Below are 25,000 nucleotides of genomic sequence, written 5' to 3'. Positions count from 1 at the left end.
CTTTCGTAACCGTATTCATTTCAATTAATTTTGAAAATATTCAAGAATTTAGAGGATTTAGTAAATGGAATAGAACAAAATATTGTTATGTAAAACGATGATGGACGATTTTAATTTAAATAGGAACATTTTAAAATGGGAGGCTTTTCTCTCCAAGAACCAGAGGTGGTCTTAGGTGAGTTGGTATAAAAAGGGTTGATAATAATTAATTAATAGTTCAACTCATACTTTGGCAAAAAGAAATTAACAATGGAAATTCCAAAAAATTAAACTCAGTGAGTGATGTGTTCTATCAGGCTGTTGAAAACCATTCAAAAGAAAGGATGTTTATATTCTATAAACATTTTAATTGAAGATTTACAGCAAACCAAATCGATTAATGGAAATGAATGAGAAAAACTAAAGTCAAAGACATTTTTAACTTGTTTAAAGACTAAATAATATATTCTTTTGAAAGTGTAACTGGCATCGTGTTAAACTTTACGCTTCAACATGTGCCTTGCAATGTAATGTCAATTTTCTCCAAAGACCTGAAAGAATTTCCAAGAGATATTATTTTACTTCAGTTAGGTTATGTTAGTCAGGTATAGGTCCAGGAATTGCTGTGTGGTTCAGAAATTTGCTTTACAACCACATGGTTTCAGATTCAATGCCATGGTGTGACGTCTATGGCAAATGTCTTCAACCTTAGGCCCAAATTTATCAGTAATACACACACACACACACACACACACACACAAACAATCATCATCATCATCATCATTTAATGTCCGTTTTCCATGCTGACATGGGTTATATATATATATATGCATATATATATGCAACACCTACACACACACACACACACACATACAAGCACATTTTCAATTACATGTACAATTCATCTGATAGGTTTCCATCTTTCCAATTTTACTCACAGGGTATGGGGTGACCTTGGACAAATGTCCAAGATACCATGCAATGAGATTGAACTTGAGACCTTGTGGTTATGAAGCAAACTTCTTAACCATTCAACCATGCTACACAAAATATATAAGTGTGTGAAATGTATATATCATCTAGTCTAGTGGTGGTCTGCCCTTGAGCAGGTGGGATTGGAACTCAGAATATAGAGAGCCGAAAGATATACTGTAAAGCATTTCTGCTGAGATGCCAATGATTCTGGGACTCTCCCACCCACAAACCAATGTGAAATGAAGTGTTTTGCTTAAGAATACAATGTGCCACCTGGTCCAAATATCAAAACCACAATCTAGCATTTGTAAGTGCAACACCCTAACCACTAGGTCACACACACCTTCACATACATTTTGTGTGTGTGTGTATGTGAGTCTGTCTGTCTATGTGTGGAATGTATATATTATATTTGTATGTGTGTGTGTGTGTAGATATAACATGGAATTTATGCTGATACTATTTCTTATTTCATTGTGTAACATGAGCTTTTGGAATCCTGTTTTTAGTAGTAGCTAAAGATAGAGTAACAGAGTTCTCAGATTTGAGTCATGCCGAGATAAACTATGCAATCTTCAAAAATGATTATTTATGACATATTGAAATAAGCAACTGAAGAATTTTATTGTGTGACATTTCAGTGTCATAGATCAGCCTTAATATCATTTAAAGGGTGAATATGTAACCTTTATATGATCATATTTCTACAGAAAATATGTGTGGCTTAAATTAGGTTGGAAAATGATAGTTTCAAAGGATTTAGTAAAATACACCTATATCTTTCATTATAAGCTGATATTTGGAAATTTAAAAAAATGTTCTTGCATAATATCATGATGGAAAGTTTTGATTTAAATATGAGCACTTAAGTATGAACTCTTTTGATACAAACTTATTTGAGACTCCCCGTGGTTCTGTGACAGAAGCTTCCTGTTTTGAAGTGATCTAAATTTAAACCTTCCATCAAAATTTCATGTTAGTTTATATTATAAACTGTAGCTTAATAGAAAAAATGTTATTTTGCTAAACTCTTCATTATTTTCAAAATTGACTGAAGCAAAGGAAGTGTATTTCAATAGAAATAAAGTAATAAAATAGTTGAAATAAAGATGTTTTACATTACAAAACCAGAAATGGACTCAGGTCGGTTGGCATCAAAAGAGATCTGTGTAGATACTTACATGACTCAAACTCAGAAATAAATAGACTGCAAATATGACATGCTAATTATATGCTAATTACCTCACATTGTGTGCATGCATGTGTGTGTGCATGTATGTATACATATGTATATTATATATGTGTGCATGTATACAAATATGAATATATATGTGTAGGTGTGTATTTGTACGTGTGTGTTTGTTGATTATATTTACAAGTAGTTATCCATCAATTTAATCTTCATATATAATGCTATAAATAACTGCATATGAAAGCACACACATGCACACACACACACACACACACACACACACACACACTTGGACAGCTCCCTGCTAGCCAGCTCCATGTCAAACCATCCAATCCATGCCAGCATGGAAATTGGATGCTAAATGATGATGCTAAATGATGATGATGATGATGATAATGATGATGATGCTAAATGATGATATAAAAGGTATGATTTACTGACATATATAAATCATACTGTCAGCATCCACACTCTAGGTGGAAACTTATCCTTGATACGGTTTTAAATGTTCTTTTACTCATTCTTCAATTTCAGCTTCTAAAGGCAGAAATTGAACAGAAGCAGCCACACATTAATTCTTTGAAGGAAACATCAATGCATATAACCTTCGACAATAAGGACCCTGCTAAAGCTAAAGCTAAGGATGACATCCATATCACATCTGCCCTTGCTTATGCCCTATATAACCAGATCTCTACAAGCCTTGCTATACTTGAATCAAGGGCCGACTTCCAGAAGATATTGGTAAGTAAAAGATATTTGCTGTTAGATGAAGCATATATTATAAAAGATGTCCAGTTTTGAAACATGATGTACATGTTACCATAACTGGGATTACATGGTTCAGGTTTAATATAATCCACACCTTCCGGGTTTTTTTTTTTTTGTATGATATATATATATATATATATATATATATATATATATATATTATACATTTCTAAATCTCTCAGAGAGATTTATTCAGTAGTGATGCGATAAAGTACTTGTATGCTGTCAACTTAACGTGACAGTCCCATACTGCTGCTATTTAACCCTAGGAAGCGGTGCAGCTTCCTAGGGCTAAATAGCAGTAGTATTATTCCCTTCATGGGACTGTCACGTTAAGTTGACAGCATACAACTACTTTATGTACATATTGGTTTTAGGAAGGACATACAGCCATAAAAAAACCATGCCGAAACAGACAAATGGAGCCCGGGCAGTTTTCCAGCCTGCCAGCTTCTGTCAAACCATCCAACCCATGCCAGCATGTGGTATGGACATTAAAAGATGATGATTATGTTCATGATATAGATGTTTTCGATCTAGTTTGTATTCTTTGCAACCAAATTTGAATTCTTTGCAATCAAATTTGATTGCAAAGAATTCAAATTTGATGGCAAAGAATCCAAACTAGATCGAAAACATCGATATATAAAATATCTATTACATATATATATTTATAATATATATATGTGTATATATCATCATCATCATCATCATTTAATGTCTGTTTTCCGTATGTATGTTTGTGTGTGTGTGTATATGTATATATGTGTGTGTATACACACATACACACACACACATATATATATAAGGAGAGACATACATATATATTAGATCTAGATAAGCCCTGAAGAGACAAATTTATAATTGAATATGTTCCAACTTTGATTATCCCATCTTGTGTTTATATATGATGGATAATTTCAGGAGTGACTGTGTGGCTAAAAGTTTGTTTCCCAACCACACGATTTGGGGGTTTAGTACCACTGCATGGTATAAAACTTCCAATCAACCACTGAAACATGTTTGGCCATGAAGAAATATTATTTCCCCCCAAAATTATGAATATTGGAAAAGCATTTGGTTGTAGAAAATCTGCCTCAACAAATTCCGTCTAACGCAGTGCTCCACAACTAGAGTGCTGTGGCACACTGGTGTACAATGAGACAATGCTAGGTGTGCCACAGTGAAACCTGAATATAACTTTTTTTCTCTATACCTTTAGTTATATTTTTAGTTCAGATGTACCGCCAAATTTTGAAAAGAGTGTAATTAAAAAAAGTTGCGGTCTAACCATTAGCAAGGATGGAAATGTGGACATTAAAACAATGATGATGATGATACGTTTATGACTACATTATCTAATGTCTTCTTTCTTTTTTATGATGGTAGAGTGTGAAACCACAGAATTCAGCTGGCCAAGTGATTGCACAAAAACTCACTTATAAGCTCAGTGTTGTACTTGTAAAACTGAATGCTGTTCTTGCTGGTAGACTAAATCATCTTGTTTGCCATTATCTGCTCTATAAGTACCTCGAGCAGAGTCCATTCTGTTGTAAACATTTGAGCTAAGTCTCCAGTCTTAGGATACAATACTTCCCTTCCTCTCACTTGTCTCAGAGATTCTGAAAATGGTTACAGGCGCTGCTTTTCTACTTTTGTCTGAATAATATAAAAAAAAAGAAAATATGCTTTTGAAATGATAAAGATATTGTTGGCGTATGGGCAGTACAAAACAATATAAATAATTTTATTTAGTCATTTTATATTTGTCATATTACATTCTATGTATTTGAACAGCTACTTGTGTGCCAAAGGCATGCTTTATAGTAGATTAAAGGCATTTAACAACAAGAGCTGCTGCTGCTGCTACTGCTTCTACTACGACTATAATATTTTGAAACCAAATTTTTCCTTTGTAGCTGAAATTCTTCATGTTTTATTTCATATTGTTTACAAGTCAATTCTAAAAATTCAGTGTTTATATATGTGGGTATGTGCATATATATATATATATATATATATATATATATATATATATATATATATATATATATATGCGTGTGTATGTATGTATGTATATGTATATAAGTGCATTTATATGTATATAAAGGTATTTATATCTATATGCATGTGTATGTATATATAAATGTATATATATATATATATATGTATATATACATGTATATATATACACATACACATACATAAATATATATATATATATATATACATACATATATATATATATATATATATATATATATATGTATATATATGTATGTGTATGTGTATATATATACATGTATGTATATATATACATGTATGTATATGTATATACATGTATGTATATGTATATATGTTATATTTTGAAATTTATTATATTTTCTGGGGGTTTTTTATCTCCATGTTCTTCATGACAAAAGAACAACTATAGCAACAAGATTTTTCCAGTGACCACCTTAACATCACAAGTCGCTCACTGTTATTATGATTTCTCTCTCACTTCTTAAACTATTCGCTTCTATACTACTTGCTATTATACATTTCCTTACAGCGACATCAAAGTAATGAAAGCCGAGAAAGAACTATTTTATCTCCATTTGGTAGAATCAGGAAGGTAAGCATAATATGATACTTCTTAAATTTGATTTATTTGGTTATTATATTACTTTTCTTTTTGCTTGAAATAATTTATCTTTTTTTTTTTATTTTAATGTGATAAAATATAATTCAGGTGAAATTTTATGCATTATTCTTTATACTGTGGGACCAAAATATATTTTTAAAATGTATTCTTGGAATAGCATACCAAATACAGCTTGCCAAAATGCAAGACATCCTTCTATCATGAGACACTGTCTATTGGAAAGTAGAATGCAATTCAAATTTTTCCCAAAAAAAATAACAGAAATTGAAAAAATTGGAAAAAAAACATCATGTACTACAATATTGGAATCAGACAAAAAAAAAAGATTTCGTAATTGTATGTTATATTATATTTTATATATTTATCTATTTATTTGTCAAGAGATATAAGTTATTATGTAGTATGTTAGAAATATGTCTTCAACACACACTCACGCATACACATACATACACACAGTGTTCACTATAGTTAAAAGAACTCCATGTGGCATCTCAAATTGTCAATGTATCAGTTAAAAATCACCTTCTGTAATCTTCCAACTGTTTTTTTTAAATATAATGATCCTTAAGTTTTAGTACACACTGTTATTTAAGAACCACCCCCCCAAAAAAGAAATTATATATATATATATATATATATATATATATATATATATATATATATATATATATATAAACATGATAGCCAGAGCTTCAATAATGATTAAACAATAGAATTATGCCATCTGCACACTGAACTTCTTTTCAGCTAGCGACATGGAACTCAAATGGGTTACAGCATTTGTGTAAAACATGCTCTGCAACAAATGGTTAAATCAAATGTAATAACATACAACAAAAACAAAAAGAAAAACACTGTGACAGCCTGAAAGAGCACACCAAAATGCAAGACTTGGTCTCTAAAATATGACATTTATATGTTATAACTTCCTCAAATGACATAAAAATGTCTATTCTAAACTGTTAAGATATAAAAAATTTTCTTAGCTTGTGTTAACCAAAAATGTCTCATGAATTGTACCCAAAGTTTATGCAGTTTGAGCACAGATCTTAAAATCATCTGCATTATAAAAGTGAATGAATTTGTAGTATAAGGGAAAATAAAAGTTGAAATAAGTAGTTTTTGTGTTATTAGAATCCTGTTTTTGTCACATATCTTTATATAAACCTGAATGAAAAATAAAAACATATAAAAGTTCTTAGAACAAAAAATAGTATTGGAACATTTAAGCACATTGAATGAAACATAGGTGTAGTGACTATGCAGAATGATCTTAAAGAAGCTATTTAATTCCATTTGATTAAATCAAATAAATTGCAAAGTAGCGAAAAACAAAACAAAAAGGCTATGCTTAACAGTAAGAACTCACTGATTTTTCTAAAACCTGATCTCAAAAATAGGCCATACATAGAAAACTCTTTTGAAACCATCCCACCTGGAATCTCTCCTGATTCTATGGTACAAACTTTCTATTTTAAAGTGATCTAAATTAAAACCTTCCAACAAAAATGTCATAGTAATTTTTATTCCAAATACCTGGTTCGTAAAGACAAAGTTATTTTGTTAGATTTTTCATCAATTTTAAACTAAGGTAAAAGAAAAGCAGTGTATTTCAACAGAAATATGATAAGAGGGTAAGCAGCCTACTTTATAGAGCAGAGTATCAAAAACAAATTCTCAGCTTGTTTTGACCAAAGTTGTTTATTAAATTTTAACCAAAACTTGTACTGTTTGAATACAGACATGTAGTTATCTTAAAGATATCTGTCTTAAAACCAAATATCTATTCTATTTTCATACAAGATATCTTTTTGTTAAAATCTAACTACTTCTTGTTACATAATAATAAATTCAGAGTTATTTCCAAAACTCATTCTCACTGTAATGATTTTGAATCTACTGCCATGTATACCAGTAAGGGGAGTTTAAGTATCTTTTGAAAACTAACATTTTCAATGTCAAGATTCTTTCATAATATTTTACAGTTCCATTAATCATTTTGTTTCAATTAATTTTGAAAATAATGGAGAATTTAGTAAAATAACTTTCTCATTATTAAGCTCAAGTTTGAAACAAATTAATATTAAATTCTGGTGCAAGGATTTAATTCAGATCACTTTAAAACAAGAATTTTGTATCATAAAAACAGGGACAGTATCAGGAGGGTTAGCATTAAAGAAATATGAGATGAAATAATTAATTTTTGTGTAATTAGGGTCCTGTTCTTTTATATACAAATACATACATATATACATCTTTATAAACTTAAATGAAAAAAGCAATAAAATTGCTCAGCATATATTAGAATATTTCATCATCATCATCATCATCGTTTAAAGTCCGCTTTCCATGCTAGCATGGGTTGGACGATTTGACTGAGGACTGGTGAAACCGGATGGCAGCACCAGGCTCCAATCCAATTTGGCAGAGTTTCTTCAGCTGGATGCCCTTCCTAACGCCAACCACTCAGAGAGTGTAGTGGGTGCTTTTACGTGTCACCCGCACGAAAACGGCCACGCTCGAAATGGTGTCTTTTATGTGCCACCCGCACAAGAGCCAGTCCAGGGGCACTGGCAACGATCTCGCTCAAAAACCCTACAAGGCCAGTCAGGCGGTACTGGCAACGGCCAAGTTAAATGAAACATAGGTGCAGTCGCTATGTGAAATAATTCTATAGAAGTTATTTTAATTCCAAACTTACCAACGTCTAACAAAATAAAGTTGCTTTCTGATAGAAATTTTCAATTACAGTCAGAGTCCTCTTAAGACAGCTGCCTATGACAAGATCTTTGAAAGAATAAAATAGATTGCAGAACAAAACATTATAAATTTTTTTTTTAAATGTGAAAGTGATGGTGGAAGATGGGTGGGCATACAAGAAATTCTGCAACGGAACTAAGTGATATTTTCTCTTTCGTGATTAGTTGAAGATATTTCTTTAGAATTATATCTTTTTTCAAAAATAAATTTGTAAGAACATGTTTCCTTGAATAACGGAATATTTTCCCCATTTAGTTACTAGAGTGTTTTGGGGGTTTTTTTTTTGGTTTTTTTTTTTTATAAAACTTTCTAATTTAGAACAGAATCTATGGATCAAGAAAAATATTTCATTATCTACTTTACATTTTTATGTTTTGTTTTGTTTTTTTCAATTCTAAATTGCACTTCTTTCAATAACATTGTTATCTGATATTTAAATCATGTCTTACTCTTAAACTTTATGCACTTGAAACATTAGAAATAAGGATTGGAAATAACTTTTCTATATATTTCTTTTAAAATAATTTTTGTTAACCTTCTTTACAATTCATTGTTTTGTATTAGTAAATAATATTTTTAGCCTTTGTGCAAATGTATATGTAAATTTATACATACATATATATATATATATATATATATATATATATAGATATATATATGCATGTGTGTGTGTGTGTGTGTGTGTCTGTGTACATATAACACTCACATGCACACATTCATTCATAAATTGCTTTATACATCTTTTCTATGATGTAATCAGAGGATGAAGTACAGAACCCAGTAGCTCTTTTACAAGGTCTTACTATCTACATTTTACTTCCACTTTCTGTGCCAGCATGGGTTGGATGAATCACTGTGATTTGAATCAAATCTTCTTTGAAGCTACTGGTGCTCCTAAGCTTTTTGAAAGATCACACTTTGTGCATTTTGTGTTTGCAGTGTTTTCTATGTTGTTCAGCCAAATTAATCATGTGACCTGAATTAAACTACAGAAGACCAAATATTCTCACCTAGAAGCTATTTTAATATTTCTATTTAGTTTTCTTCACTCTGACTCTGTATATATGAGGACGTAGCTACTTTCCACACCCATGAAGCTTTAAGTATTGTGGGAATGAATCAATTTGTCATCAATGCACACACACACATTTACATACACACACTCATCATATGTGCGTGTTTATGTGTGTATATATATATATATATATATATATATATGTTACACAGTAGAGACAGCTGATGCTGCTTGTATGTAAAAGTGATCTCATCCTATGATACCTAACCATAGTTGACAAGACCAAAGAAGGTCCAACTCACATGATCTGGTTGTTTCAGTGCTGGATGTGACAGGGATTTATCTTCCTGCTAGTCATATCAATAAGAGTGCAATTTGCACCAAAAACCAATATGAGGGTTTCTCTCATGGTAACTACTGCAGTATAGTTTGTTCTAATAGAACATCCATGTTTAAGTGAGGATAGATATTACCACTCGGTATTAATACTGTTTCTGTTGCTAATAATTACAATTAAAGGAAAGGCATATTGAGAGAATGTTTCTTAAGCAAATCCTGAAACCCAGTCTTCAGTAACACAACACTGTTGAAGATGATAATAATAATAATCCTTTCTACTGGAAGCACAAGGCCTCAAATTTGGAGGGGAGGGATTAAGTCGATTACATCAACCCCAGTATGTAACTGTTACTAATTTTATTGACCCCAAAAGGATGAAAGGCAAGGTCAACCTCAGCGGAATTTGAACTCAAAACCTAATGGCAGACGAAATACTGCTAAGCATTTCGCCCAACGTGCTAATGATTCTGCCAGATTGCCGCCTTAATAAAAATTTAAAAAAATAAAAAATAATAATAATAATAATAATAATAATAATAATAATAATAATAATAATAATAATGATGATGATGATGATGAGGAAGAGAAGGATTATTTGAAGACTGACATAACTCTCCATGAAAGTAAATACACAATAAGAAGAGTGTTATATGATGCATAATAAATAGAGGTTGTTATAATAAATAGAGGTTGGCTGTGTTTATTGCATTGAACAATATTTCAACAGTATGTCTGTCCTCCTCAGGTTCATTTTTCATTTTGAACTCAAGGAAAACAGATATGCTGTCAAAATATTCAATAAACAGAATCCATCTCTATTTATTATAAATTGTATTGCGCTCTTCTCATTGCATAATAGTAATAATAATAATTCTTTCTGATTTTGACACAAGGTCAGAAATTTTGAAGGAAGAGAGTAAGTCAATTACATTGATCCCCAATATACAGCTGGTATTTATTTTATTGGCCTGTGAAGTGGTTGGCATTAAGACCATGCCAAAATAAACATTGGAGTTTGGTGTAAGGAGTTTGGTGCAATCCACAGGGTTGTCAACTCTGTCAAACCATCCAACCCATGGATGAGAGCTGTTAAATGATGATGTGTTAGTTGATAACATTATATCCAGTACTTTATTGTTACTTGATATTATTGACTTTGAAGGGATGAAAGACAAAGTTGTTTTCAATAGGATTTCAACACAGAATCTGAAGAGTTGAAACAAATGTTGCAAGACATTTTCCCTCATGCCATTAGCCTATAATTTAGGCACAAGGGCAGCAATTTTGAAGGGTTAATTGAATAATCAACCCCAGTATTTAACTGGTACTATATTGAAACAATAAGGTGAAAGGCAAAGTTGACTTCAGCAGGATTTCAACTTAGAATGTAAAGAGCTGAAAGACATACTACAAAGTATGTTTTGAAATTTGCTAGTGATTAAGCCAATCTATTGCCCAAATAATAATTGCTGTAATAACAATGATACAGTGGGCTCACACACACATGTACACACCTACATATATGTGTATGTGTGTATGAGTATGTATATATATATATATATATATATATATATATATATATATATACATACATACATACAAGTGTGGCTGTGTGGTAAGAAACTTGCTTCCCAACCATATAGTTCTGGGAGTCCCACTGCATGACACTTTGGGCAAGTGTTCTACTATAGGCTCAAGCTGACCAAATCCTTGTGAGTGATTTGGTAGACAGAAACTGAAAGAAGCTCATCACATATATATATATATATATATATATATATATATATATATATATATATATATATATATATATATTACGTGTGTTTGTCCTCCACCACCACTTGATAACCGATGCTGGTTAGAAGTTTGGCAAAAGTGTCCGACAGAATAGGTCCCAGGCTTTAAAAAGTAAGTACTAGGGTTGATTCTTTTGCCTAAAATTCTTCAAGGTGATGCCCCAGCATGGCTGCAGGCTATTCGCTGAAACAAGTAAAAGATAAAAGATAAAGATTTATATATATTAAATGCTACATTTAATATCTGAGCAGTTCAGTTGGGGCTGTAAATTTACTAGGACTAAGGAAATAGATGGCTTCTTATATAATGCATGTCTGTATGTACAAATGTGTATGTGTGTATACACAGTCACACACACATACTGAAAAGTACATACATGCATACACACTCATGCATGCATAGACAGAAACAGCCATATAGAAACACACATACATTTTTATTGTTTGGATGAAATAGTTGACACGGCACATTTACAAAGAATTCTTCAATATTCCAACATAGAACCTCTGAAACCTAACTACAGTCAAAGGAAATCCTGAAGGAAATTAAAATTCTTTATTGCCTGAATGTATTACAAGCAAATTCAAAGACCAGATCTTTGGCAATGCAAAAGTATTAACGCAAACACATGTCTGCATGCATGCACACACAAAATTTTCTTTTTTTTTTAGAATTCCTATTAGCACTGTTGTACCATCAAAGGCTGGGTGTTTGGATTTGCTAGTTCTGCATTCTTGATAATAATACCTGCTAACTCCATCTTGGCCTTCCTTTAAGTGCGGTTAGGCGTCATTGGGTAAAAACAAATTTTTCACAAAATAAAGAGAAAAGATTGCAGCTGAGATTCCAGTCCCCTAAATCAAATGACAAAAATTTAATTTTCATAGACATTTAATCCAGAACCGTTGTTTAATCCAACAAATTATATTTTGCTGGACCCACAGTTATGGATTAAACATACTAAAACTCAGACTTCTGACTCTGAGTTCTTTATTCTAAGTGGCCTGACCATGCCCCCAGGAACTTTCCACTCCCAGGTGAGAATTCCATTGGGACTTGATCAGGCCTCTTTGTACATATGTGTATGTATATATATATATATATATATATATATATATATATATATATATATATATAAACACAAATATGTTGCTAAGCGTTTTATGGATGGGAAACCGTAGTCACTCTATGACTGTACATACATTTAACATCATGTAAATATATATATATATATGTATTCAAATATGAATTAGAAGCAGCTAACACACACAAGGTATGTGTGGTGTTAGTTTGTGGGTTGGCTGCTGTTTTTAAGTGTAAGAGAATATATTTTCTTTGCACCTGAAAAACACCTGAAAGTAAGTCACAGTCCATCAAGACAACTCACATCAGGTCTTTTCTCAGACTGACAAACATGAATGTTTCTTCATTGTTTTGACTTATCAATGCTGCATACTGAACAAGGCTTGCTGCAGGTCACATTACCTACTGTGACTATATGCTAAATGGCTTGCAGTAGGCCCTTTTGACACCAACGCCTTTATGAGAGTACTGTATACATTTCATTGCACCTGCACTACAGAGGTTTCCTTGCCATCAGTAAGACTAAAGAACTCTCTCAAGCCTTGTGTTGTTACTGCTTGAATCAATTACTTACAGAGTGTAATAAATGCTTTCTGTGGCACCAGCACTGTTGGGTCACTTTGCTGCTTGCAAAGCAAAAGCAAATGCCCCATGATGGAGAGAACATTTTTGTATCTGTGCATATATGCATTTGAGTGCACCTATATTTTTTATGTCCATTTGCTACTGCCACTCTGAATATCCATTAAATCCAAATCATTAAATAATCAACATATTTATTAACGAGAGCATTTAACCTCAAGTTAATTGAAAGATTACAATTTCTGATGCAATTGGCAGTAAGTTGTACAACTGACCCTTCTAACCTATACAAAGATGGAAAAATAGATGTTAAAGTATTGTTGGTCATGATGACATACACATACATGTATACCAGATACAGATAGCAATGGAGTCAAATATATATACACAAGCACACACATACACACACACACACACACATACATATATTAGAACTAACTGATTTCTGTGTTGTTTTATGCCACTTTATAATTTCCTGAATTCAGTTTCTGAATAAGAAACCATTGGCTATAATAAGCATCACATGGAAGTAACAAAAGGGTTTACTTTGCAATTTTTATTTATTCGTCTTTGTTCTCCTTCTGACAAGTCAAAGCTGAAGAAATTCTCAAATCAGGTGAATAAAATGATGGGCTTCCATCCAAATCCTCATGGATTCTTACTACTTTTCCACTTGAATTTGCAGTTATTATGGCTGATAGACCAACTTGTAAAAGTCAATGTTTTCATAATCTTCCCTTCTTATACATTAGAAAAGCATCTAAGGTTCTTCCAATATTTATGAATTCTGTTCTTAAATTGCTAGATAGTCTTTGACTCAACAACCTCCCTTGGTAATTGATTCCAATTTACATTGATGCCATTTAAGAAGGTTTGCCACCAAACTATCTTCAACTATCGCATCTTAAATAACATTTAATTTGTATGAATGACTTTTCATTGACAGCTGACTGAATCCTGAGATATTGTTCTAAGCGGTTTAGTTTTCTACATCAATATTTTATAAGCATATATCATATTTCTTTTCTTTATCTGTCAAGCTTTGAAGGCAAATCAAGTGCTTCATGCAGCCAGTTGTGTAAAGCTACACTAGATCAATAGCTTTCTCTTGTGTAATTTATACAAGAATCTGGTTCTTGATGTAGTGTAGTCCCCAGATGATGCTGCCATATTCAAAATATTGGCATTATGTTGTATCACTGGACAAAAGATTTAACTCTTCCAATACCCATCTTACAGAGGTATATATCCATCTGAAAAGGCTACTACTTTCTAGACAGCAATAATCCATATGACTTGGTACTTATCTCTAGTTTTTTAATCGTTAGCCCTAGATGAAAGATTCATTTCTCTTGAATATTACAGGCAGCTTCTCCTACAGGAAGAATTAGACTTTTTTTACAGTAATCTTACAAAATCACTCACCAAATAAGTTATGATGCTGCAACTGCTTGAAACAAGAAATTGTTCCTATACACCAGTGTTTTATTACAGCGAGGTGGACCAGGCCAATTAAGATTTAAGTATCAACCTTATAGCCATGGAGACAATATAATACAATAGACAGGATAGAAACTACCCACTTCTCATCTGACAGATCACTATTTAATCAATCCACTCTCGATTAATATATCTTAATGGCTTTGTCATATGAGGAATGGTAGAACCCACAATGCTTTTTAGGGATTCTGAGATTGGTAGGAGGAGGAAAAGAAATATTCTTGGACTGAAGACTTGATTTAACCCTTTAGCATTTAAACCATCTGTATCTGGCCTATATATTCTACTTGTTTTGTGATCAATACCAACCAGATTTGGCCTCTCACACCAACCCTACAATGTCATTCTAAAAATAAGCAATCACATCATTCAAGACAATGTGAATTAATAAGCATTGCATTTGACAGAATAATCTGAATGCTAAAGAGTTAGTTATTTGCAACATATTAGACTGCACTAAAAGCACCCAAGAACCAGGTGATTGTTTTAAACTAGTTGACAGATTAAATCTACCAACCAAAAAGACCAATATTTTATCTCTACTTATTTCTGATTTCTTAAATCATTTATAGATTCTGTTATTATATAACATATATATGAATCATATGTAAATATATGATTCTTATTTTATATATTTATTAAGTTTAACATAATGTATTGCTGCATCATTGATATAGCATGGCTTAATAAATAAATATTTTAAAATGCAAAATTCAAATCTTCTAAAATTTTAGATTGCTTCAGTCATAATCTACCAATTTAGAAATAAAAGAGGTACAGCAGGAAGATTTTTCTTCTGCTATGGAAACTTTATAAGGATAATTTTTGTTTATTTTTTTAATTTCTACATATTCAAGATAATGACTGTATATTTATAATGAGTTTATTCGAAATTTAAAAGCTTACATAAGTTTCAGATGGAAAAATTTTAAGTGGTATCTGCGAAAATTTTCTTAATTTCATTTTCACAAGCTAAGAAGAAATATTTTAAACACCTGAATGATTTAAGAGTTATCACATATTTCACAAACTTTTCATCTGCTGTTACTTCATTAATGTGTATATGTAAACATAAAAATGTAGTAACTGATAGCTAATGGTCAATCTAACTCAAAAAAATAGTATCTTGAAGTTTTCCTTTTTCCCTAAAAACAGTAAAGTGTGTGTATATATGATAGACTCTCCTGTCAGTTTCGATGTATGAGGATTCAACAACCTACACTTTCTTTGTCAATCATAATGCTTATGTTCACTGTAACATTCGAGTCCCACCAATGATTTTCAAAGCCCACAGATGTTGCAAATATGAGGATTATAGGTCAGTGCATGCAGTATATTTTGCGGATGCTGTTCTCCTTTGCCTTGCACCCTGAAGTTTGTTAATGTTGGTTTAAACAAAGTCTCTTATACCATTTTGTCACAATGATTTCCATTTTGTTTGCTCCAAGGATGTTTGCTCAAAGGTGTTATGGACTATATTAACTACTGAGAGATTACTCATTAGCTTGTCCTTATATCTGACAATGCACACACATGTACTGGGAAAACTGTAAACAGTGACAGTGCTTAACACAGTACAAAAATTTCTTCCAAAATATTCATATCATTCTGTATTTTTAATATTTTTTATATAATTAATAATTTATAATTTAAGAAAATCATACTTGGCAACTGAATGTGTGTATTATTTATAATGTTGTAAATACAATCTCATAACAGCCAATTTATTTTACTGAATGGTTTCATGGTGAAAAACTTTTCAAAAGTGGAAAGGAAAATCAATAGTCATCAAACATGGCTGAGCCAATGATTGTTGATTTACCTCTCCAGTTTTGTAAGAGTTTTCGGCATGAAACTATTTGGTAACATTAGTTCTTATGAGACTATATTTATGATAATATATATACACACACATGCACACTTACATTTGGCTTAGAAAGAAGAAAATGCTCAATACAACATAGTTTATTTGTTTTCATTTAAAGATGAGAATTTCTTTCAGTGTTACTCAGATTTTGGTACTTTCTTACGTGTCAAAAATATACATACAGATATATATATATATATATATATATATATATATATATATATATATATATATATATATATATATAAGCTATCTGAGTTGGAAATTTAAAAAACTGAGAAATAATGAAAAGAAAGATCTCAGTTTCAAATATAAGATATATATGGTGATGATGATAATATCAGTTTATTCAGAAATAGATTTTTACATTATCCCTACATTACTATTTGTATGGAGTGCATTCTTTTTCCTCCTTTTGTAAATCCAAATGTATGTATGCATATGTGTATAAGTAGGTATACTAAGTTACTCAACTGTCGATTTTTCCATCTTGGACTACATAGAATGATCCTGTAGAAAGCTCCTCCAACAGTGATTTTGACACCAACTTTACATATCACTGAGTATTATAATAATAATATTAATAATAATAATAATAATAATCTTTTGTCGCTGACCATGTTGTAGATTATTTATTAAGGTCTTTATTAATCTTAACTTAGCTATTTATTTATTTATCATTTATGTATTAAGGTCTTTCTTAATCTGAAGTGAACAATTTAATACTTTCCATTTTTTTTTCAGATTCCTTTAACAACACATTTATGTATATTTTATTGTTTTCTTTATGTCATGATTTATATTTATATTGTTAAACTTGTTGTTGTTGTGTTTTGGGCTTTGGTGAGTTATGTTGTGTATACTGTAAGCTCCTAGCAAACTAAATTGCAGACTCAGTTTCAGATTATTCCAAGTTGTGTCTTTTACACATCCTTTTATATTAATAAATACCCTTGCATAAAAAAGTATTATAAATATCACAACTCACTCCCAATAAAGCTTCAAAACAGCCAATCACATGTTAAATGATATAACTAATTATGAATACTCAACCAATGAACTTTATTTGTTAAATATGATAAATTAATGTTTAATTTTCTTTATCACTATATTTTTTCTTTCTTGCTTTCATTCCAATGTTTAATGCAACTATATATTTCTTTTAAATTTTACCTATTTATTATTTTTGCTTTGTTTTGTGTTTTGTTATCAGTCATGTTTCAAACTTTTATTAATATTGCTTTCTTCAGTTCTTTTTCGGACCGGTCTCTGGATCAAGTTCAGTTAGCCCTTCTCCCAACAGGAAAGAACAGCTTTCTGACACCGACACGTAAATTTGTTTTTTATTTAGCATGCAAAACTGTCACTCCTCTAAAACAACCTTTCATGCATCATACATATATGTATGTATGCATGTATGTACATATATAATCTCACATAACTAAACATAATATTTTTGAATATCAATGCTATAATACACAATTGATACATTCAAATGCTTGAACCCATATATGCATATATGCATATATATATATATATATATATATATATATATATATATATATATATATAGAGAGAGAGAGAGAGAGAGAGAGAGAGAGAGAGAGAGAGGGTGTCCACAAAGTCTGGGTACATGGAGTAAATAAAATCATAACATAAACAATTAAATATGAGAAATAATAATTTCTTAAAGTATGTGTTAATTCCCATGTGGGTACATGGAGTAAATAAAATCATAACATAAGCAATTAAATATAAGAAATAATAATTTCTTAAAGTATGTGTTAATTCCCATGTACCCAGATTTTGTGGACACCCTGTATATATATATAAATATATATGTGTATATATATATATATATATATATATATATATACACACATATATATGTATATAATATGATATACATACTTGTATATATATATATATATATATATATATATATATATACATGTACATATTACATGTATATATATATATATATATATATATATATATATATATATACAAGTATGTATGTATGTATACATGTAATATGTACATGTATAAGCATCTGAATGTATTTAATTTAATATGTACTAGTATTAACTATCACCTTATTAAATTAACTCTCTGAATCTGCAATATATCCCAGAATGGTACCTATATTCTTGCACATTTCTTCAACACATTTATATACTTATATTCTAGATTACTCTTTCCAGTTAGTTCTCAAATTCCGCATTAATTTCAACTAAATGTCATAATAATTTACTATTAATATAAAAAACAAAAAATTGGGGAATTTATCACCACATCACTACTACTGCTGCTACTACTACTACTACTATTATTACTACTACTACTACTGCTACCACTACCACTACCACTTCTATGTCTCTTCAAGTATATATGTCTATAGCTGTAAACATATTAAGTCTTTGTAATCAGCATAGATGTTACGTATTTATCTACCACCTTCTATAGCATTTTAATATCTGAAAACTACACACACACACACACACACACACGCACACACACACACACACACACACACACACACACACACACACACACACACACACACACACGTATAACGCGTCTCTCTTCATAAATTTTTACTTTGCTATGTGTGGAATCTATATTTACTTTTCTCTTTTACTTCTCTATACTTTTGCTTGTCCCTCCATCATACTTTAGCCTTTCAACACCTGGCATACAGCCACCCACCTCAATGTTGCCCTCCAAAATACTTCCTTTTAGTAGAAGGAGCCTTTTTTTTTCCATTTCCTTTTTTCTCCATTCTTCTTCTGTTTTGTAACTTACATGGCAACCTCACTAGTGCCAGTGGCATGAAGAATGCACCCAGGGCACTCTGTAAAATGGTTGGCATTATGAAAGAGTATTCAGCCATAGAAAACATGTCAAAGATGACATTAGAACTTAACACAGCCCTGCAGCTCACCGGTTCCCTAGCGAACCATCCTACGCATGTCAGGATGGAACGAAGACCTTAAATAATAATGGTGTTTTATTGTTCACCCTAAATATTATGTGCTTGCGTTTGTATCTCTATCTGTATGCATACACACATGCACAGACACATGCACACACATTCTATATGATAACAGCTTATATATATGTTGGTTGGTTGGTTGGTTGGTTGGTTGGTCTGTTGGTTAATTTCTCCAGCCACACTTCACATCGTGTAGAGGGAAGGAGTAAAAGAGAGAGAGGGGTACAAAGAGAGTTAACATAAGAAATTAAAGTTAATGGAGAAACATTGGAATTGATTAGCAGTGGCAATGGGATGGCAAAGATGATAAAAGGTTATGTAATCGATGGATGTGCAATAACGCATGTACAATGTTATCAATGTGGAGAAATATGACTGCTTTAAGGTTCCCTCTATGCCTGTGCTTAACACTCACAGTATTCCCCTTCTCTTCCCCTCTCACTCTTTGCACTCTCATGAACTCCATGCTCACTCACCCTGCCAATCCTCTGTACCTTTCCATTTATATTCACCAAGAAACATAGTCAGTAGTTAGAACATCAGGTTCACAATCATGAGGTAGTGAGTTCAATTCCCAGACTGAGCTGTGTGTTGTGTTCTTGAGCAAGACACTTTATTTCATGTTGCTCCAGTTCCATCTGCTGTAGAAATGAGTTGCAGCATTGCTGGTGCCAAGCTGTATCATCCTTTGCCTTTCCCTTGGATAACATCAGTGGCATGGAGAGTGGAGGCTGGTATGCATGGGCAACTGCTGGTCTTCTATAAACAACCTTGCCTGGACTTGTGCCTTGGAGGGAAACTTTCTGGGTGCAATCCCATGGTCATTCATGACTGAAGGGGGTCTTGCCCCTTTACTTTTACTTGTCCCTTGAGGGTATGCTCTGACACATCACTACTATCTCTCTCCCCAACTGGGGTAACCATATATCTCCTCTACAGAAAGACACCTGTTTCTGTCCCTCTATCATAGTTTAAGCACTCATCACCTGGCACAAAGTCACCTCCCTCAATGCCACACCCCCTTCCTGTTGAGGGAGTCTTTGTCTTGCAAGTTACTTGGTGGACCTCATCTGTGCTGATGCCACATAAAAATTACCCAGTACACTTTATACAGTGGTTGACATTAGGAAGGGCATCCAGCTGTAGAAACCGTGCCAAAGCAGACAACAGAGCTTAGCACTGTCCTCTGGTTTGCCAGCTCCAGTCAAGCCATCCAATCCATACCAGCATGACAAATGGTTGTTAAATGCTGATGATGACTAAAAAGCATAAGCTGGATGGAATCATCATCATCATCATCATCGTCGTCGTCGTTTAGCGTCCGCTTTCCATGCTAGCATGGGTTGGACGATTTGACTGAGGACTGGTGAAACCCGATGGCTACACCAGGCTCCAATCTGATTTGGCAGAGTTTCTACAGCTGGATGGAAATAATATTTTAAAAATATGACAATAAACCACTGTACGAAATTAGCTTCTGTCTCATTAAAATAACCTATTTGTTTCCTTGGTTTTTTTTTCTTTTCTTTTTCAAAACACAGTACTAGGACACTGAGTTACAAAAGTTTGGGAACAGTTTGCAAGAAATAGCAGTCAAAAATTTTGCTCAGATTGCACTCTGCTATCTTAAAAGAAAAGAAGAACACATTAGATAATGTAGTCCTAGATAAACAAAAAAAAAATTAAAAGGTCATAGTAAGATTCCCTTTCATCATAGATCTGCTCAATCATGGTTGATCTGAGGGTTAAACAACAACAAAATTTTTCCTATTTAATTTCACTATCTATCTTACATAAGTTTTTTATAGTGAAATTTCTATGGATTTATAGAACCCTTGATGCCAATATATACTTTTAATAGATTAGCATTCCTTCATTTCTTTGCTATCTCTCTACTGATCTCTCTATCTATACGTATGCATACGTGTATGCATGTATGTATTTGTGTATGTGTATAAACGAATGAATATGTAGTTGTTTTTTTTTTCCCCCTCATATAACACATCTCTATGCCACACTGAATAAGCCCGTCCTTTTTTATTCTTTTTTCATAAGTGCTTTCTCTCTCCTTTTCTTTATATGCATACACACACACATGTGTGTGTGTGTGTGTGTGTGTGCGCACATATAATCTGAGCAAGCTTAATGCAATGTTTTATATATATATTTATAGATACAGATGTGTGTATATATATATACATATATATATATATATATATATATATCTGTGTTTGTATATATGTATGTATATATGGATGGATATATAGATATATGTATGTATATATATGTAAATATATGTGTAATTATATACATATAAATATATATATATATATATATATATATATATATATATATATATATATATACATATATACATATATATATATATATATACATATATATATATATATATATATATATATATATATATATATATATATATATATATATACATATATATATACATATATATATATATATATATATATATATATATATATATATATATATACATATATATATACATATATATATATATATATATATATATATATATATATATATATATATATATATATATATATATACACTCATATATATATATATATATATATATATATATATATATATATATATATATATATACACTCATATATATATATATATATATATATATACACATATATATATATACTCATATATATATATATATATATATATATATATATATATATATATATACACATTATATATATATATATATATATATATATATATATATATATATATATATATATATTTATAAGTGTTTATATGTATGTATATCCATACACATGCATGTATGTACATGCCAACACAAAACACTTATATGCATATGCATAAATTTTTTTTCTTTGTATGGGTGTGTAAGTGTCTACAGCTTCATTGACACAACTTTCTTCTCTTCTCGGTTTCTGCAATAACTGTCATTCTGTTTATCAGTCTTGCATAAATGTTGGGTTTGTTGGTGTGTTGTGTTTTTCTTGTATTTATTTCACTTCTTTATCACCATCTGATTGATTTTTGTTGTCACTTTTCACTCGAGTTTTGTCACTCGTACATATTCATATATTCATGTTGAAATACATATATAATTACAGAGAACTACATAGAGAAATGTGCTACATAGTTATTGTGTGTCTGTGTGTACACATGATATATATATATGTGTGTGTGTGTGTGTGTGCGTGTGTGTCTGTGTGTGTAAGGCATATATATAAATATAGCCAGGGCTATTGTAAAAGACATTTGCCCAATGTGGCAAATAGTGGATTGATTGAACTCAAAACTACATAGTTGGGATCTGAACTTCTTAATCACACACACAATATATAGGTGCAGGAGTGGCTGTGTGGTAAGTAGCTTGCTTACCAATCACATGGTTCCGGGTTCAGTCCCACTCCGTGGCACCTTGGGCAAGTGTCTTCTACTATAGCCTTGGGCCAACCAAGGCCTTGTGAGTGGATTTGGTAGACAGAAACTGAAAGAAGTCCGTCGTATATATGTATATATATATATGTATGTGTGTTTGTATGTCTGTGTTTGTCACACCAACATCGCTTGACAGCCGATGCTGGTGTGTTTACGTCCTCATAACTTAGTGGTTCAGCAAAAAGAGACCGATAGAATAAGTACTAGGCTTACAAAGAATAAGTCCTGGGGTTGATTTTCTCGACTAAAGGCGGTGCTCCAGCATGGCCGCAGTCAAATGACTGAAACAAGTAAAAGAGTAAAGAGTATATATATGTGTGTGTGTGTGTGTATATATATATATTCTTCATTTCAAATTTTAGCAATCTTCCACACTAGTTGGAGGTATTCTCAAATGCTGCTTTACATTTCTTAACACATATAATACTGCATTGCAAATGGTAAAGAGCTGCTTTTCAGGTGGTAAAGTGCTGCTTATTTTGTTAGGAGGGGCAGGCTTGTTTCTGTATGTATTTATCTATTCATACATTATTATTTATTTATTTATTAGATGTGGGGTTTTTTTGGTTTTCTTTTCTTTTTTCTTTCTTTTTTTGATTCTTTATTTTTTAATTTTTTTTTATTTTGCTCTTACAATAATGTATTTCTCTGATTCACTTTCTGGTTGAAAATGGAAGAGTAAAATATGAATCAAACCAATCACAAAACCATATATTCTGCATATTGTTCATGTGTTGTTGTTGTCATTGTCATTGTTATTGTTGTATGCAAATGCATGGCTGGATACATACTGAATGTATATTTATGAGTTTACATGCAAAAAAAAAAAAAGACAGAAAAGCATTAAGTTCCTCTATATATATTTGTAGTTGATGTATACAGAGTCTTGCTATATGCATCTATACATGTGTAGCTAACTAGCTTGTTGTTGAAGTACAGTTTCTTGTCATGTATGCATGTATGTGTATGTGTATGTAGATAGCTATTCTGTTGAGTGAAATTGTTAGCACTAACATCTCTTCATATGCTTCATCATCATCATTGCCATCATCATCATCATTGCCATCATCATCATCATCTTAATTTTATATCCACTTTCCTTGTTTGCATGCTTTGGACGGTTTCACAGGATCCAACTGGTATCAATGGCTGGTTACCCCTTCTTTGTGGCAACCAATTTACCGAGTGTACTAGTAGTGTTTGTCATAGTACCAGCACTTGTGGTGTCACCATGTAACTTGCATGACTAAATAAACCCCATAATTCAGAGGAATAAGAGGAGAAAAGGTGGTAACTTCAGGCAAGGTGTTGAGAAATTAAAAGTATGATGGAAGAACAGGCTTCATAGTTGCAAGAGTGTGTTAGTGGAGAGAATTGCCTGTAGTGCATGAAGTTAAACAGCAATTAAAGGTAGGCTTCAATTAGAAGTGAAAGATGTTCCCAAGAATGTGATACAATTTTATTCAAGAACCCAATCTTCAGCAAGAAGGCATTATTAATATTAATAATGCTGTTGCATCCCTTTAAATTCTGAGTTCAAATACCACCTAGTTTTTAAACCATAAAAGAAAGGACAGGTGAAACTATATTACAATGATACCAGTGATTGCAGAAAGTGTTCTGTCCCACTTTTGAGATCAATACTTCATAGTGGAAAATATTTGAGTTCAGTCTTCCTAACTCAAAAATATTTGTGCTTTAGACAGTGAAAACAACTGCTCAAGATTAAATTATTTATTGGTTTTTAAACCGTAAACAAAAGGACAGATGAAACTATGCAACAACGAACAGCATCCATACAGTTGTTCTTTGTACATCTTCATTCACCAGGCTAACTTCCATTCTCTCTTCATTTGTTTTAAAATATCGTATGTCTACTCTTTTTATTAAGACATAAATCAAAATAATTTCACAATATTACATCTGACCTACCATCCTCTATACAATGATATCTCAAAATTGTCTTGTAATTATGGCTCCATTGAAACCAACAGATCTGGAAAATCATTGAAATCATAAGAATCACC

The 25,000-nt window shown here is 31.7% G+C and overlaps 1 protein-coding gene across 9 annotated transcripts in view; it reads left to right on the top strand.

Annotated features, from left to right (window-relative positions):
- The window catches only part of LOC106881484 (muscle-specific protein 300 kDa), an 815,448-nt gene that overhangs the window by 783,710 nt on the left and 6,738 nt on the right, over window positions 1-25,000 (top strand). For 8 of the 9 annotated variants that reach the window (XM_089350452.1, XM_014931925.3, XM_089350453.1 and 5 more), the window contains 3 exons: window positions 2,681-2,890; window positions 5,472-5,534; window positions 17,758-17,837. In XM_089350452.1, coding sequence (XP_089206578.1) covers window positions 2,681-2,890; window positions 5,472-5,534; window positions 17,758-17,837 — 353 coding nt within the window. The remainder of the gene's footprint in view (window positions 1-2,680; window positions 2,891-5,471; window positions 5,535-17,757; window positions 17,838-25,000) is intronic. The other variant, XM_052966930.2, reaches the window with a different exon arrangement.

The sequence above is a fragment of the Octopus bimaculoides genome, chromosome 4 (genome assembly GCF_046866305.1).
Source record: "Octopus bimaculoides isolate indiv1 chromosome 4, ASM4686630v1, whole genome shotgun sequence".
Classification (NCBI taxonomy): Eukaryota; Metazoa; Mollusca; class Cephalopoda; order Octopoda; family Octopodidae; genus Octopus; species Octopus bimaculoides.
This window is presented reverse-complemented; position numbering and strand designations above follow the sequence as displayed.